Source organism: Podarcis pityusensis (assembly GCF_964106645.2).
Source record: "Podarcis pityusensis genome assembly, chromosome: 6".
NCBI classification, from domain to species: Eukaryota; Metazoa; Chordata; class Lepidosauria; order Squamata; family Lacertidae; genus Podarcis; species Podarcis pityusensis.
Genome location: NC_138030.1, coordinates 84117049 through 84136076, shown reverse-complemented (window position 1 = coordinate 84136076; position 19028 = coordinate 84117049). Strand labels below are relative to the sequence as shown.

General features: G+C 44.3%; 1 protein-coding gene across 1 annotated transcript in view; it reads right to left on the bottom strand.

Moving 5' to 3' along the window:
- RXRG (retinoid X receptor gamma) overlaps positions 1 to 18762 on the bottom strand; it is a 73569-nt gene extending 54807 nt beyond the window's left edge. Inside the window, exon 1 of the mRNA XM_081012251.1 lies at positions 18622 to 18762. Coding sequence (XP_080868377.1) covers positions 18622 to 18688 — 67 coding nt within the window. The 5' untranslated portion in view covers positions 18689 to 18762. The remainder of the gene's footprint in view (positions 1 to 18621) is intronic.
- Positions 18763 to 19028: the final 266 nt, after the last annotated feature.

Genomic DNA, 19028 nt, shown 5'->3' with positions numbered 1-19028 from the left:
AATATGCTGATGACACTCAGCTCTATCTGCTGATGGATAGCCACACCCACTCAGCCCCAGACACACTGACCAGATGCTTGGAGGCTGTGGCTGGATGGTTTCGTGGGAGCCAATTGAAACTTAATCCTTCAAAGACAGGTCTTCTGGCTGGGTTGGGATGGCATGGGGATGAGGGACCAACTCACTTCTCTTGCGGGGGCCCAATTAGTGCCATTGCCTTCCGTTAAGAGTTTGGGTGTAATCCTTGACGCCTCCCTTTCCGTGGAGGCGCAGGTTGCAGCAACAACTAAGGCAACGTTTTTCCATCTTCACCACATTAAGCAGTTGGTTCCTTACCTTTCCCGCCCCAATCTGGCCACAGTGAGCCATGTGACACTCACCTCCAGGCTTGACTACTGTAATTCACTCTACGCGGGGCTGCCCTTGAAACTGTCCCACAAACTCCAGCGCATGCAGAATGCTGCAGCGAGGCTCCTCACAGGGTCCCTGTCATGGGAGCATATTCACCAAGTGCTTTACCAATTGCACTGGCTCCCAGTGGGGTATAGGGTCAGGTTCAAGGTGTTGATTTTGACCTTTAAAGCCCTTTCTGGCTTAGGGGGACCACCTCTCCTGGTATGCCCCGCAGAGGACCTTAAGGTCCATGAATAATATAGTTTAGAGGTCCTGGGCCCTAAGGAAGTCAGACTATCCTCCACCAGGGCCAGGGCCTTTTCAGTGATGGCTCCAACTTGGTGGAATGATCTGTCCCATGAGACTAGGGCCCTTCAGGATTTAACCTCTTTCCTCAGGCCTGTAAGACAGAGCTATTCTGCCTGGCCTTTAATTTGAATTCTGCCTGATCTTTTATTTCCCTTCTCTTCCCTCCCCCTCCCTTTTTAGGAAGATTGCCCGCTCTGAGACCTCACATCTAATTCTCCCCTGGCCTCCTCATTGGCCCAAATAGGACTAATTCAGCCAGCTAGCCCTGGTGACTACCTAATGCTTATTGGATGGATTTCCCCCAAACTGATTTTTGAACTTTGAATTTTATTGTTATTCGTGTTTTTATACTGTATTTTATGCTGCTTTTATGTTGTATTACAATTCAGTGTTTTAAATTTGTTGTTAGCCGCCCCGAGCCCGGTTTCTGAACCGGGGAGGGCGGGGTATAAATAAAAAATTATTATGATTATTTATTATAGGCAAACTCGGCCCTCCAGATGTTTTTGGGACTACAACTCCCATCATCCCTAGCTAACAGGACCAGTGGTCAGAGATGATGGGAACTGTAGTCCCAAAACACCCGAAGGACCAAGTTTGCCTATGCCCAAGCACCAAATGCACGGCTGCATCTTCCTACTTCCTCATCACTTGTTTGCTGAATTTATTGGGGGGGGGAGGGGAGGGGTCAGCTGCATAGAGCTTATATAAATTGGGCAGTCCAACCTAGATCAACAATGTCCTGTTCGCTCTGTGTGTGAGTGTGTAGGGCACTAAGCAGATGCTAACCTAGATTCATTTAAAAAAAACAAAAAGGAAGCCCAGTGTAATCCACTTACTTCCTTGACACATCAGCCTCTTTAAGGCGTTCGGATTTGCTCTCCATCCAGAAAGGCTGGCTGCACCAGATCAAATATGATTGATAATGATTCAACACACTCCTCTCCATGAAGTTACTCCAACTCCACGACATCACAAATGCTGCAGAAATCAGGCACTTATTACATTTCAAGTCAAAACCATTCAGTTTTATTCACCTGACTAAAGACTGGTCACCTAAAATGAACTAGATCCACAATCTGTGGGCTTCTATGTCCAATGCAGGGACGCGGGTGGTGCTGTGGGTTAAACCACAGAGCCTAGGGCTTGCCGATCAGAAGGTCGGCGGTTCCAATCCCCGCGACGGGGTGAGCTCCCGTTGCTAGGTCCCTGCTCCTGCCAACCTAGCAGTTTGAAAGCACATCAAAGTGCAAGTAGATAAATAGGTACCACTCCGGTGGGAAGGTAAACGGCGTTTCCGTTCGCTGCTCTGGTTCGCCAGAAGCGGCTTAGTCATGCTGGCCACATGACCCAGAAGCTGTACACCGGCTCCTTCAGCCAATAAAGCGAGATGAGTGCCGCAACCCCAGAGTCGGTATGGGGTTTCAAATCTAGTATGCAGTGTAAGAGTCCAATAAGAAAAATGGGTCAAGTAGATGTTATTTGGGGTTGTACGGTATGCCTCGAAACCCACACACCCCACACACTCCCATTTACTCCATATCTAGTGAAGTCCCACCACAGTTTGGGATGTGTTGTTGTTGTTGTTTATACCCTGCCCACTCTGGGTGGCTCCCAACAGAATATTAAAAGCTCAATAAAACATTAAAAACTTCCCTAAACAGAGCTGCCTTCAGATGTCTTCTAAAAGCCAGATAGTTGTTTATTTCCTTGACATCGGATGGAAGGGCTTTCCACAGGACGGGCGCCACTACCCTGAAGGCCCTCTGCTTGGTTCCCTGTAACCTCACTTCTCACAGTGAGGGAACTGCCAGAAGGCCCTTGGAGCTGGACCTCAGTGGGGTGGAGACGCTCCTTCAGCTATACAGTGGTACCTCGCGTTAAGAACTTAATTCGTTCTGGAGGTCCGTTCTTAACCTGAAACTGTTCTTAACCTGAGGTACCACTTTAGCTAATGGGGCCTCCCGCTGCCGTCGTGCCACCACTGCATGAATTCTGTTCTCATCCTGAAGTAAAGTTCTTAACCCGAGGTACTATTTCTGGGTTAGCGGAGTAACCTGAAGCGTCTGTAACCTGAAGAGTCTGTAACCTGAAGCGTCTGTAACCCGAGTTACCACTGTACTGGGCCGAGGCTATTTAGGGCTTTAAAGGTCAGCACCAACACTTTGACTTGTGCTCGGAAATGTACTGTGAACCAATGTAGGTATTTCAGGACCGGTGTTATATGGTTAGCCACAATCCATAGCTATCCTGTTTCTATCCTGTCATTTCTTACGAAATACAGGCAGCGACCGTATAAGCACATCTGATATGTGCAGAACCACACATGCAAGCATCATGTGGAACCCAGACGTGACCTGAAAACGTCACCAAAAAATGTCACAAAAGGGGTGGAATCGGGCAAGAGTGGGAGCGGAAAGGGGCCTTACAGGCACCCCGCCAATGTGTGCAGGGGTCTGGAAGGTAACCCCCATGCAAATCGCTTGCTGCCTGTACTGTATTCTGATACATTTCTCTCAAAAACAGCTTCCATCAGAATTGAGGAAAAGAACGACGTATCTGCGTTTTAAGCCGATAATACAGTACACGCCCTATATCACTCATTCCAAGTCCTAGGTATGCGGGGGGGGGGGATGCGTTAAATAAATATATCCTGGAACCTACAGAAAAGAGCAGAGATATTCTAGATGCCTATATGCTACAGGACCTGCTGCAGTAGTAAGCAGGGTCTGGCGTTTATTTCTGCTTCCGAGTTTGATTTCCAGGAAGTCTACTTCCTTCTATTGAATGTGTTTAGGACATGGGTGTTAAAGAGATACCTGCTCGAAACCCATTAATGAAATTAGCACCAGAAACCCCAGGAGCTAATTCAATTACCAAGTGCTGTATGTTAAACCAAGGGCATCCTGAGAATACCTGTAAACGGAGGAGTCCTATTCCCCAAGAGTCCCCATTTGCTGAAGCACATCCTGCTTTCAGAAAATAATATCTGCTTGACTCCCCGTCACCGTTCAGAGCAAAGTCCCTTCCTTTCTACAAGCACATCAACAAAGCAAGATTCCACGAAGATGTAGGGAAATTCCTACCTTGCAAAATGCACCCATTCCATCAAGGAAGACAGCCGGATAATTCAGAGGTTCTTTAAACCTTAGGGGACCTTTGGTTAGAATACTAACTCCCTAATGAATCCTCAGGGCGCTAATGAGTTGTGTCACTGAGTCGTCTTATACCTGCCTAAGAACCTCCAGCAGATTTGCCCCATTGTGTGCGCAGCTGCCTATTATTCCCAGCAAATTATCTCCATGATAAATGACACAGGTGGTGCTATAAGGCTATTTCGGACACCGACTCAGAAGCCACAACTGCAAGGTTTATCTGTGCTAGCCAACTTTTTTACTTGAAGCTCCACAGGTATTTGAAACAACTAGAAAAGATACCTTTTTCCTTCATAAAATTTTTTTTAAATTGTAGTCTACAGTCTCCCTGCTGTCCTTATCTTACTATTACAGTATTTTTATTACAAAACCTAATACCACAGAATCCAGATAATACCTACAGTGGAACTTCAGTTGTCGAATGTAATTATTATTGTTGTTATTATTATTATTATTATTATTATTATTATTATTATTATGTACCCAAGGGTCATCTAGTCCAACCCCCTGCAATGCAGGAATTTCAATGAAAGCAACCAAGACAGATGGCCACCCAACTTCTGCTTAAAAACCTCCAAGGGAGAAGAGTCCACCACCTCCAGAAGGAGCCTTTTCCCCTGTCGAACTGCTCTTTTGAGATTTCACAGGGCTCTCACAAGATTTTGCTGAAAGATGCTTCCGCTTCTTCTCGGTTCTCTGCTGTGATTGGGCAGGCGGAGAACACATGGGCAGCAGCATCCCTTTAGATTCTGCCGCCTGAGGCAGCTGCCTCAGTCCACCTCATAGGCGGCCCAGCCCTGGACAGCTCAAGCTAACCAGGTCAGGAAATAAATCTCCTAAGTGTACTAAAATAATCAAACAAATGCAAGTGGTTAAAACAATGGGAGCAGACTGAACAATAATCAATTTACAAAACTGAAACTGCTCGGGATCAAAACGCTTCTCTCCATTTTAACTGACTCATCCACAGGCAATGAAAACGGAAGTGTCTGGGTGATTTTTAAAGGAGGGAGGGGTCCAAATTGGGGCACGGTGGTGGCAGCACCCACACTTTTCTCAGTGGTCACCGGTTAGCAGTTGCCATTCCACACCCGCACCCCAAAGCTCCTCCTTTATGGGATATTTGTGCTGTGCATCTGGGCAAATAATGGTAGTTGTCTAGAGCAGGGGTTGGCAGCCTAAGGTCTGCGGGCCGGATCAGGCCCAATTGCCTTCAGGATCTGGCCTGTGGACTGTCTGTGGATTGGCATGAGGATTCTATTCATTTGAGCTGCACCATTCCCCCCCTCCTGTGCCATTCCATTTCCCCTCCTCTCCCTCAAACACACCATGGCGGCGTCTCCTCCCTCCCTCCTCCTGGCTTTTCTACGCCCTGCCTAGAGGAGGTAGGGGGCTGGGCTGAGCTGGCTGAGCGCCATTTTATTTTTATTTTTTTATCTTTTTTAAAAAAAAAAAATATTATTAGGGTTTTCACAATATTACAAAATGAAAAAGGAAAAAAAAGAAAAAATAGAAAATAAAAATAGTTAAAAACAATTCAATCTTTCCATCACTTATCTTTCATTTGCTTGTTTCCCGGACCTCCTCATACCTCCCTTTTTTGTATTCCAGTTCAATTTATTAGTTCAGCAAATCCTTTCCCTCTTTGTTTTATCCTGATCTTTAATCTTAATATATTATAGCATTAAATTTTTACCTGTTAAAAATCCATTTTTTCATATTCTTTTATACCATTACAGCTAAAAACCACTTAACTTCAATCCAACATCATTCTAACATTCATTAATTTTGCAGTATTTCTGTAAATACTGCAATCTTCTTCCACCGACTCTTCTCCCTGGTCTCGGATTTTGCCAGTCATTTCCGCCAATTCCATGTAGTCCATCACCTTCATCTGCCATTCTTCCAGAGTGGGTAGGTCTTGTGTCTTCCAATACTTTGCAATAAGTATTCTTGCTGCTGTTGTGGCATACATAAATAAAGTTCTATCCTTCTTTAACACCGATTGGCCGACTATGCCCAGGAGAAAGGCCTCTGGTTTCTTCAAGAAGGTATATTTAAATACCTTTTTCAATTCATTATAAATCATCTCCCAGAAAGCCTTAATCCTTGGGCACGTCCACCAAAGGTGAAAGAATGTACCTTCAGTTTCTTTACATTTCCAACATTTATTATCGGGCAAGTGATAGATTTTTGCAAGCTTGACTGGGGTCATGTACCACCTGTATATCATTTTCATAATATTCTCTCTTAAGGCATTGCATGCCGTAAACTTCATACCTGTGGTCCATAACTGTTCCCAGTCAGCCATCATTATGTTATGTCCAGCATCTTGTGCCCATTTAATCATAGCAGATTTCACCGTTTCGTCCTGAGTATTCCATTTCAACAGCAAGTTATACATCTTTGACAAAATCTTAGTTTTGGGTTCTAACAGTTCTGTTTCTAATTTTGATTTTTCCACCTGGAAGCCAATTTTCTTGTCTAAATTATATGCCAGTCTCGCACTTTGTTTTTTAATTTCTCAAAACTCTGCAATTTCAGTCTATCTCCATCTTGTTCCAAAATTTCCCAATATTTCAGCCATTTGACCTCCATATTGAGCTTTTTCTGAGCTTTTGCTTCCATTGGTGACAGCCACCTTGGGGTTTTGTTTTCCAATAAGTCCTTATATCTTATCCAAACATTAAACAATGCTTTCCTGACAATATGGTTTTTAAATGCTTTATGCGCTTTGACCTTATCATACCACAGATATGCATGCCATCCAAATACGTTGTTAAAACCTTCTAAATCCAAAATGTCTGTGTTTTCAAGAAGCAGCCATTCTTTCAACCAGCAAAAAGCTGCTGATTCATAGTAAAGTTTAAAGTCTGGCAGGGCAAATCCACCTCTTTCCTTTACATCTGTTAGTATTTTAAATTTTATTCTAGGCTTCTTGCCCTGCCAGACAAATCTAGAAATATCTCTCTGCCACTTCTTGAAACAGTCCATTTTGTCCACAATTTGCAATGTTTGAAACAAAAACAGCATTCTAGGCAATACATTCATTTTTATCGCAGCAATACGGCCCAGCAGTGAAAGCTTCAAATTTGACCAAATTTCTAAATCTTTTTTCACTTCAGCCCAGCATTTTTCATAGTTGTCTTTAAATAAATTCCCGTTTTTTGCTGTCATGTTAATCCCCAGGTATTTGACTTTCTTGACCACTGTTAAACCTGTCTCATTCTGAAACCTCTCTCTCTCAATTGGTGTTAAGTTTTTCTCTAAAACCTTGGTTTTTGACTTATTCAGTTTAAACCCTGCAACCTGACCAAATTCTTGAATCAGTTCTAAAACCCTTTTGGTACTAGGTTCTGGCTCCTGTAACGTCAATACCAAGTCATCTGCAAATGCTCTCAATTTGTACTGTTTGGCTCCGACTTGTATACCTTTAACCAACTGGTCCCTTCTTATCATATTCAGCAAAACCTCCAGGACCGATATAAAAAGTAATGGGGAGATTGGGCAACCTTGTCATGTTCCTTTTTCTATCTTAAATTCTTCCGTCACCACATTATTTACCATTAATTTAGCCTTTTGTTCAGAATATATTGCACCTATACCGTTTTCAAAACCTTGGCCTACCCCCATACCCTGCAAGTTCTTCTTCATAAAACTCCAAGAAATGTTGTCAAAAGCTTTCTCCGCGTCCACAAATATTAAAACTGCCTTAGTATTTATATTCACTTGTAATTTTTCTAAAATGTTGATTATGTTTCTCACATTATCCGATAGATGTCTACCCGGGAGAAAGCCTGCTTGGTCTTTATGTATCTCTTCCAGTAGCACTCTTTTTAGTCTTTTAGCCAAAATATCTGCAAAAATTTTGTAATCCACATTAAGCAATGATATGGGGCGGTAGTTCTTAAGCTGCGTCTTTTCAGTCTCTGTTTTCGGTACAAGTGTAATATACGCTTCTTTCCACGACTCTGGTGCCCTTTTCCCATCCATTATTTCATTACAGACTTCTTTCAAAGGTTGTACTAACCATTCTTTTAAAGATCTGTAGTATCTAGAAGTCAGTCCGTCCGGTCCTGGAGATTTACCTAGTTGCATATTCTGAATAGCACCTTCTATCTCCTGTTCAGTTATTTTATAGTTCAACATTAGTTTATTTTCTTGGGAGATGTTTTGTAATCTGGCTGAGCGCCATTTTAAGCAGCCCCTTTCCAGAGCCAGCCCTTTTGTGCCACTCAATTTCCCTCCACTGCTGCCGCCACCCTGCTGCTCCTGCGGACCAGAGAGCGGAGCGGATGAATTTGCTCTATCTACCCAAGAGAAGAAGCAGTTGTGGTGGTGGTGGTGGTGGCAGCCCCAGGGAAAGTAAGTGCAGCAGCTGGGGCTGGGGGGTGGGGAGGAAGACTACTTGCCCCCCTTGCCTCTTCTTCCAGCTCCCTCCCTGGTGCCGCTTCTGTGGCCTGCCACAAGGTCTGAGGGACAGTGGACCAGCCTGTGGCTAAAAAGATTTGCCGAGCCCTGGTCTAGAGGGACATTGCTGTCATTGTTACAAAATGCAGGTAGCAGTGTGAGATGAAAGGATAGGTAGTCTGGGTCCCCTTTTCACCATTCACCCCAAATTTATCTTTAATAATAATAATAATAATAATAATTGTACCATTTATACCCTGCCCATCCGGCCAGGTCTCCCCAGCCACCCTGCAGTGTCCACATTGCATCTAAAAACATTTTTAAAATTCAAGCAATAAAAACTTCCCGATACAGGGCTGCCTTCAGATGTCTTCTAAAAGTTGTGCAATTCTTTATCTCCTTGACATCTGAAAGCTCTTTCTGGAGAATGGTGTGCCTCCCTTTCCATTCTTTTTGCTCATGCAGTGAGGAAAGGTAGTGGCCATCTTGGTTTTCTCTGACTCATCAAACAGTCCTTCGTGCCAGGCTTGTCGTTCCCTTCACCCACTCACTGTTTTGCTCTCCAGCCCTGTGTGAGGGGCGCTTGTTCCGAAAATGATCCGAGCTATTCCAGAGACTGCCCTGCACATGGACATAGCCCTAGCCTGTGACAGAACAAGGCATTTCGCATCCTTATAGAGGGCCACTATAATGCTGAGATATACCCTCGGGCAGAAAACACATTCAGAGCCCAAGCAGGGAAAGTTGAGTCAATTAGATGTTTTCTGTGCCACAGGGCTGCCAACAATCCCATCTTTTGTGCTAGCAGAAGAATCGGAGCCTATGTGCTTCGCTAACTCTTTCTTGTTGGAGCGGAAAGGTCATGAACAGGCATGTAATGGAAAAGCGTGTGGCAAACTTTCCCTGGGAAGGGGGGCGGGTGGAAGAAGAGGAGAAAATAGCCAACTGGGGGGGGGGGAGGCCTCCATTTCCTGGCTTTCGGAGGGGGTCATGGGTTGGGTGAACCTCTTCCAGGCTTGGGCATGGGAAATATCACAACCCAGGCGTAAAAGGCAGGGTCCTTTGGCCAGATAAGTATCAAGGCCAGAGCAAGGTTTTGGACAATGTTCAACCATGGAGCTGCCATAAACTGTTCTAAACAGCAGTACAGAGAGACAGGGGGAATGTGTCCCTGTTCATTCTCCTTGACCTCTCAGTGGCTTTTGATACCATCAACCATGGTATTGATGTAAAAATTTGGGGTTTGGCTTTGGCTGCCCAACTCTCCATGGGGCTCTGAGTCCCCTAAGTCCATGGTCGGTCAGAGAAGAATGGATGGAGGCAGGATCCAGTGGAAAGTTGTTCTGTTGCAACAGAGTTCCCTCCCCCTCCTTGCAAGGAGGGAGAGACCCTGAACAAAGGTGTGCAGGGACCTTTAAAGACTTTTGACATTGCCCAAGGCCCTTAGCCAAAAACCACCCCAAAATCATCATACATACAGCATAGGAGATGGGTCTACAACAGAAATCCTGTCTGCCAGGATACCTGATAATGGTCACTAATTGCATTACCTGGGCAGCCTGGCCATTCTTTGTTTATGGTTAATACTTTAGTTCCTGAATCCAGGTCACAGGCTCACCCTATTCATACACAAAGATGCCCTTATGACAGGATTTGTAAGCGAAAAGACAATGGGAAGCCTTTCCCCATTTGCCTCCCTTATTTGAGGAATATTTGAGGTCACTGGGAGAGTCAAAATGGCTTCAGGTTTGCTCTTCCGTACTATTTCAGACACACAGTTTATGTATTTAGATATGTGTGCATTTATGAATATTTATTCTATGTCTGAGACCTTAAAATTCTCATAACAGTATTCTTCAGAAAACGCAGTCCATGTTGGGTGTGGGTGGCACCACTTTGCACTGCTTCCAGTCCTACTTGCAGGGAAGTGTCAAGAGAGTGAGGTTCTGGGCACCACAGTTCAAGAAGGACACTGACAAACTGGAACGTGTCCAGAGGAGGGCAACCAAAATGGTCAAAGGCCTGGAAACGATGCCTTATGAGGAACGGCTAAGGGAGCTGGGCATGTTTAACCTGGAGAAGAGGAGGTTAAGGGGTGATATGATAGCCATGTTCAAATATATAAAAGGATGTCACATAGAGGAGGGAGAAAGGTTGTTTTCTGCTGCTCCAGAGAAGCGGACACGGAGCAATGGATCCAAACTACAAGAAAGAAGATTCCACCTAAACATTAGGAAGAACTTCCTGACAGTAAGAGCTGTTCGACAGTGGAATTTGCTGCCAAGGAGTGTGGTGGAGTCTCCTTCTTTGGAGGTCTTTAAGCAGAGGCTTGACAACCATATGTCAGGAGTGCTCTGATGGTGTTTCCTGCTTGGCAGGGGGTTGGACTCGATGGCCCTTGTGGTCTCTTCCAACTCTATGATTCTATGATTCTATGATTCTATGAGTGAGGCTTGGGGAGAGCAGACAACCTCTCATCCATTCAAACACTAACAGCGTCTCAGTCTTAACTGGACTGAGCTTCAGTTTGTTGGCTCTCATCCAGTCCATTACACAAGCAAGACGACAGTGCAGCTCATCCATTGCCTCACCTGAAGGTGTAAAGGAGAAGTAGAGCTGCGTGTCGTCAGCATATTGCTGACAAAGTACTCCAAGCCTCCAGAAAACCCCACTCAGTGCTTTCATGTAGATGTTAAACAGCCTAGGGCAGAGCTTTCTGAAACTGTGTGTTGCGACATGTTAGTGTGTTGGCTGCAGTGCGTAAGTGTGTTGTGCAAACGCTTCCTGGAAAGCAGTCAGTTTAACCTCCAATTTGCTAGTAAAACTGAATTACTGCGTCATGAAATGATGCATGTCTAAAAAAGTGTGTCGCCAACAAGGAAAGTTTGGAAAGCTCTGGCACAGGAGATAAAATTAGACAGTGAAGGCTCCACGGGGCTGAATAGCACTCTCCAAGCATCACCCTCTGGAAACATCCCCCCAGGTAGGACCCCACTCGGTGATTTCATGTAGATGTTAAACAGCATAAAGGTAAAGGTAAAGGGATCCCTGACCATTAGGTCCAGTCATGACTGACTCTGGGGTTGCGGCGCTCATCTCGCTTTATTGGCCGAGGGAGCCGGCGTACAGCTTCTGGGTCATGTGGCCAGCATGACTAAGCCGCTTCTGGCAAACCAGAGCAGCGCACGGAAACGCCATTTACCTTCCCACTGGAGTGGTACCTATTTATCTGCTTGCACTTTGACGTGCTTTCGAACTGCAAGGTTGGCAGGAGCAGGGACCGAGCAACAGGAGTTCACCCCGTCGCGGGGATTTGAACCGCCGACTTTCTGATCAGCAAGTCCTAGGCTCTGTGGTTTAACCCACAGCACCACCCGCGTCACTGTTAAACAGAATAGGGGATATAATTGAACCCACATTGAAAGGTCCACAGGGCTGAAAAACACTCCTCTGGGAAGAACCATCCAAGTAGGACCAGAATCACTGCAAATCAGTGCCACCCACACCCAACTTGGATAACTGCTCCAGGAGGATACCATGGTCGATGATCTCAAAAGCCACTGAGAAGTTGAGGAGAATTCAATGGGACCCATTTCCCCTGTCTTTCTCCCGACAGGGGTCATCATACAGGGTAACCAAAGCAGTTTCCTTACCAAAACCAGGCCTAAACCAGAATTGAAATAGATCAAAAATCAGTTTCCTCCTAGAGGACTGTTGTGTGTCACATGCCTGTTTACTTCCAGCACTTGCTGGGAACTTCCGTTTGTATATAGCTTTTGTGCTGCTGCTGTTTTGCTGGAGACGAAGGGAAGCAGACATGTTTTCCTATGCTGAATAAAATGCTGTACATTACGCTTGCATATCTCTCTGTCCGCCTCTTCTGCTGTGAGATGATTTACACACTCTGCTGATAGAGCGTGCACGGGTCTCTAAACGTATCTGAGGCTCGTGTCACCAATTGATGCTGTTCCAAGGGAGACCGGCCGGTGGCTGGAGCCACCTGGGAGCCTGCCTGATGCCCCCATCTTCCCGCCAGTATCCCAACATTAGGAACCGCCATCTGGAATGACCACGCATCACTTCTGGCAGGCAGGCCGGAAGTATTTCGATTGCCCCATGCCCAAGCCAAACCTCTTTCATCTGTATTCAATAAAGTTGTGGCCTGTTTTGACCCCCCAAACCAGCTTCATTGGTCTCTTATTTGCATGGGTTGGGGTAGGGGAACCCGATGCCTGCAGCTCATTCACCTACCGGAGAACCATTGTTTGCTGCTATATCTGAACGGGGCCAGTGATTCCAGATCATTTTTATACTCTTCTCCTAATAGAAAATAATGGAGAGATATTTCTGTTGAGTGCCCATTCTTCCAGTTTCTGCAGGGAGCAATAAGTAAGGAAAGGTCAATTGCTGCAATCAATATGCAAGTGGCTGTGAGTTGGACCGTGACTGAATGAAGACACACAGGTAAGGAAGTGGCCAGCATTAGAGACATCTGCGGAGATGGTTATTGGCAGAAATGACACTGCCATCATATCACCCTCTGTTACGCAAAGGAAAGGAAGCTGGCCTCTCTTGCTGCAGAAGCAGCACTCAGTCATCCTGCCTGGGCTCCAAGAACAACTCAGAATGTCACCGAGAAAGGTCACCAAAGAAAGACAGCGAAACCTCATGTGAACTCTGGTGTCTCTTATGCAGGCTCCGGTTGGATTTGCTACAGGTGCTTTCAGCAAGGCACAAATCTAAGAGACTCCTGTTTTATACAAACTCAGCCAACGTTCACAAAATGCTAGCTGAAGTATGATGACCTTCCACAGCAGGAAACAAGGCAGAGCAAAGAATTTGAACCAACTTGGAGCGCTCATCCACATTTGCCTTCCCTCTGCATTTCTAGGCAGGTTCATGTCCAAGCAAGCTTCTTTCTTTCTTTCTTTCTTTCTTTCTTTCTTTCTTTCTTTCTTTCGCCTTGGCACTTTTCTTGCAGAAACCCCCTCTATAGCATTGAATTGGACCAAACAGCAATCCACAGGCTTTGGGAGGATTGCATAAACCTGCCTGACCAGAGATGATAGTGGGACAACAACAACAACAGAGTTGTACCCACCGAAGCCACAATGGCTGTACTGTGCCGCACAGCTTCGAACACTACGGTTTGATTTCAGCCAGTGTGTCCACAGCTCACCAGCTTCTGTGCATGCACCCTTCACTGTGGCCTCATGGATGGGTTTAACAATTTGCTGAACTACATTGCCCAGCTAAACTAACAAGAGCAACAAAAGGAGGAGGAACAAATGCAGCAGTATTCTGTAATTAGAAGTGAACGAAGAAATGAATGGATAATCGGGAAGAAGAGAAGTGGCAGAAAAGAGCTAAATCAGCCATGCACCCGGTTGTCGTTCAGAAAGAAAGCTAAATGCCAAGCACAGCAGAGAACAAGTACTAAGAAAGAGCTGGATTTAAGAGCTATTTCAATCAGCATTTGGACCTTTGCACCCACTCATCCCCTTAGTTGCTTTCTAAGCAAAGATTTATTAACTACAGTTTCCTTTGTGGACAGTTTTCCTGGATGATAAAATCATGGATGGTGGTAGGAGAGTTAATCTAGATTCAGAAATAGCTTCATTTATTTAACAGTTTGTTACTGGAAGGAATTTACACAATTGTCTCTGTGTTAATTAATTTTTGCATGACAGTCATATTGATTTATCTGGCCATTTGAATCTGGATTTAACTCTTTTGCTGCTGCTGGAGATGCATCGTTTACAAAGAGAACATCAAGCTGCAGGCAAAATAGCCGTCTTGAATTTTTTTGATTAAAATATAGTATAATTGGGGAGATAATAATATTTTCTTTTTATCATTTACCGATCCCTGTGTGGCTGCTATTAGAGTCATAGTAATTGGGGGATACATGAGATCATTAATCATTATCTCTGGAATGTTTTGAAGCCAACATTTCCAGGGATTGATGGATTGAAATGTCTGCCATCTTAGCCCCTTCCTTCCTTCCTTCCTCCCTCCCTCCCTTCCTTCCTTCCAAGCTGAACTTGCCAGCATCTTTCCCCATGGTGTCAGATGGGTCTTTCATAGGCGAACATTCAACAATGGAGGGGCCACTACTGAAAAGACCCCTTCTCTCATGATTTGTACCCCACTTGGCAGGGGCACTCAAAGAAGATTGTCAGATGATAGTCTCATGGGTCAGGGAGGTACAGGAGAGAGAATGTGTTCAATCAGATACATCAGAGGGCCCAAGTTGTAAAGGGTATTAAAGGTCAGAACCAGCACTTTGAACTGGGCACAGAAATGGACTGGGAGCCAGCTAAGATAACAAACAGCTGAAAAACTGATAGAAGATATTCCACGCCACAGGGTTGTATGAGCCTTGAGCGACAAAGATCAATGAGCACCTCCAAACTACGAACCTGGTCTTCTATGACAACCTCCTCCAGAACATGCCTTGCCTGAGCAGATGGATCCCCTCTGTTCTGTGTCCCTCACATGCAGCCTGCTTCCAGTGATCCAGTTACAAAGACTTCATTCAGCATCTCTGCAGTCTCCTTTCCTCCTTTAGCACACCTGTAAAGAACCTCACTCCTGCCAACCTAGCAGTTCAAAAGCACGTCAAAGTGCAAGTAGATGAATAGGTACCGCTCCGGCGGGAAGGTAAACGGTGTTTCCGTGCGCTGCTCTGGTTCCCAGAAGCGGCTTAGTCATGCTGGCCACATGACCTGGAAGCTGTCTGCGGACAAATACCGGCTCCCACGGCCCATAGAGCGAAATGAGCGCCACAACCCCAGAGTCAGCCATGACTGGACCTAATGGTCAGGGGTCCCTTTACTTTAAAGAACCTCAGATGCTCCATTTCCTCAGGAGCACATCTGATCTATGTTCCTTCTCATCTCTTGGTTAAGCCATTTAGTGTGGTTTTGTCCCTGCAGTGTTTTTAAACATGACTGGGCTCTCGGACAATAAACAAGGCATCTCTGTCAGTCTCAGCAGGGTATATCCAATTCCACTCCATCTTCAGCAGTTAAAAACAAAACAAAACAAAAACCCACACCTCACAGAAACACAAATAAATATATACCAGTTAAACCAGGGGTCAGCAAACTTTTTCAGCAGGGGGCCAGTCCACTGTCCCTCAGACCTTATGGGGGGCCAGACTATATTTTGAAAAGAAAAAAAAATGAATGAATTCCTATGCCCCATAAATAACCCAGAGATGCATTTTGAATAAAAGGACACATTCCACTCATGTAAAAACATGCTGATTCACGGGCCGGATTTAGAAGGCAATTGGGCTGGATCCGGCCCCCGGGCCTTAGTTTGCCTACCCATGAGTTAAACCAATCTTTAAACCTGCAGATGGCTAAGTGAGCACAACTTAAAATTATGGGGAAAGGTTATCTGATAAAAGTCAGTCTTGAAAAGACACGGTTTTATTGACAAAGGGGGATTTGTGCTCTAGATCTAAATGTCAGGTTAACTCTCTGTTGTTCGTTTGGGCTATGTAGTGTTTTTTAGGCTTTGCCCAAACAGCAGCTTAAAGAACAGCAACGTGCTCCATAAACACAGGGTGAGAATCTGGTCGTGGCAGGACAACATTACGGGCTGGGATGGTCTCGCACTTAGCAACTGTGTGGACCAGCATATAAAAACGTTCAAGCTGAGCACTCTATGACTTTTCATCTACACAGAACCCCAGTGCTATGGAGCTTAGCCACACTGGAGCATACTGTGTTTCTGCAGCTGTTGGCGTTCCCATTTAAATTGCATTTGTCTACATGCCATTATGTATGGAAGTGAAAGCTGGACTATAAAGAAGGCTGATTGCCGAAGAATTGATGCTTTTGAATTATGGTGCTGGAGGAGACTCTTGAGAGTCCCATGGACTGCAAGAAGATCAAACCTCTCCATTCTGAAGGAAATCAGCCCTGAGTGCACACTGGAAGGACAGATCCTGAAGCTGAGGCTCCAATACTTTGGCCACCTCATGAGAAGAGAAGACTCCCTGGAAAAGACCCTGATGTTGGGAAAGATGGAGGGCACAAGGAGAAGGGGCCAACAGAGGATGAGATGATTGGATAGTGTTCGCGAAGCCACCAGCATGAGTTTGACCAAACTGCAGGAGGCAGTGGAAGACAGAAGTTCCTGGCGTGCTCTGGTCCATGGGGTCACGAAGTGTCGGACACGACTATACAACTAAACAACAACAACGCATGCCATTACCCTCAAACAGCACCAGTCTTCATGCTTTCCCCCGTAAATTTGGGTTGAAGCTCACTTTGCCACCTTGCACCCATCAGTATGGGTCTTAGACTACTGCAATGCGCTCTACGTGGGGCTACCTTTGAAGGTGACCCGGAAACTGCAACTAATCCAGAATGCGGCAGCTAGACTGGTGACTGGGAGCGGCCGCCGAGACCACATAACACCGGTCCTGGAAGACCTACATTGGCTCCCAGTACATTTCTGAGCACAATTCAAAGTGTTGGTGCTGACCTTTAAAGCCCTAAACGGCCTCAGCCCAGTATACCTAAAGAAGCATCTCCACCCCATCGTTCTGCCCGGGCACTGAGGTCCAGCTCCAAGGGCCTTCTGGCGGTTCCCTCACCGCGAGAAGCGAAGTTACAGGGAACCAGGCAGAGGGCCTTCTCGGTTGTGGCGCCCTCCCTGTGGAACGCCCTACCACCAGGTGTCAAAGAAATAAACAACTATCTAACTTTTAGAAGACATCTGAAGGCAGACCTGTTTGTTGTTGTTTAGTCATTTTAGGGGGTTCCCCCCCTAAAAATAATGTCAAAAATTAGGGTGTGTCTTATACACAGATAGTGTCTTTCCCCCATTTTCTTAAATCTGAGTCCTCCTAAATAGTCCTCTTGTACATGGGGGCATCTTATAGACGGGGAAAATGCGGTATTTCAGTTTTGGGAAAAGTTGACACTTTTCCGTTTACGTTTTGAGAGGTACTTTTTTGAAAACCTAATTTTCCATTCTTGTTGATGACTTACCCTAAAGCAAAATTTGTACAGATCAGATGGCCAAACTTGGAACTTTCATATCCTATTTCCCACCTGCTATTACTAAATCCAACAAACAGTTGGTACAAAATCAAATTAGGAGGATTAGAATTTTTTTGCAAACAAATTCAAACTGGGAACATTTGATTGAAATCCCCCCCCCCCCATGACAATATTGCATAAGTGGTGGGAATGTAAGAAAATCAGAAACTTTTGGGATAGTATCTATGAAGAATTTTTTTAAAAAAAGTTTAAACAAACATTTGTTAAAAAGCCAGAAGCATTTCTCTTGGGTTTACTAGCACCAGATATCCCAAGCAATAAAAGAAGGATATTTTTATATGCCACAACAGTGGCAAGAATACTTATAGGAATGTATTAGACAAAATGTAAAGAAATATACAATAATAAGAGTACATTCAATTGTAAAAAATGAATATACAACGGGACAGACAGGAAGTCCAACGTGTTGGTACAGACATTGGAATAGATTTTTTTGTCCTTGTTTTTTTTTTCTTGTTATCTTTAGGTATATAAACTTTATATATAAATTTTGTATACATGTTGAAAATTATATGATAATAAGCATTGCAATGTAATATTATAATCTTTACCGATGTAACATAAGAACGTAAATAAATAAATAAATAAAATAAAATAAAAAATAATACTTATTGGCAGAAAATGGGAGGAAGAGGAGATTCCAACAAAGGAAGAGTGGCAGATAAAATTATTTGAATACATTGAGCTTGCTAAAATGACATTAATTAGGAATCAAACAAACCAAAAGTTCAGTAAGGAATGGGAGTGTTATAAAATCTACTTTAAAAAAATTGTTCGCAAGTAAAACCTTTATTATGCTTTGACTGATTTTTGCAAAATACAAAACAGTTACTATAATTAAATCATATAGTACCAAGAAATAAGAAACATATAAGAAGGCTGTTAATTACAGAAAAGTATGACTCAGATTGAGGTGGACAGAAGTCATCTGAAAAGAATGGAACATTAATGATTGATAAGTTAGAATATCAATTATTGGTAATTGACGGAGGAAAAAATATTTAGTTAATACGTGTTTTATGTTTTTGCTTATCGTTATTTGTGGTTCGAATATTGGGCTGTTTTTTTCCTCAGGGATGTATGTAAGAAGCAAAATTCAATAAAAAGAAAGAGAAAGAAATTCCCCCATGAATTAATTCTGACTGCTTTCATAAGCAGCTACCTTTTCCCTGAGTCATCTTGCAAACGCATATCTCTCTGCCAAAAGCTTCAGCACAAAGGGGAAGTAATCATAACCTTTCATAAACTCAAAGACTGCGAGAAGAACTTACAGAAACAAGGAAACCGATCAACCCTCGTGGAGTGGCTCATCCAGCTGTATTGCTGCTGTGTCTCCATCCTCAATCTACTCCTTCTTTAGAGTTGTGTTGGACCAGAACAACTCTGACAGACAACGCTGACGGAAGGGCAAAGAGTATGATGGCATGTTTACACAACCTAGCAGTCTCATCCAAGTTACAAATTTATCTTTCAGACCTTGACCTGCCTGGAATAGTTTGTGGATATACCTGCGTTGGGGTCTTTCTTTCTATCTCCCTCTCTCGACGCTAACACAAGAAAGACAACGTCTGACAAACGCAGTGTCTCCTATGTAAAGTATATTATTATTTGGGCAAACAGTTAATTAGAATCTCTGGACTCACCTAGGTAAAGGTAAAGGGACGCCTGACTGTTAGGT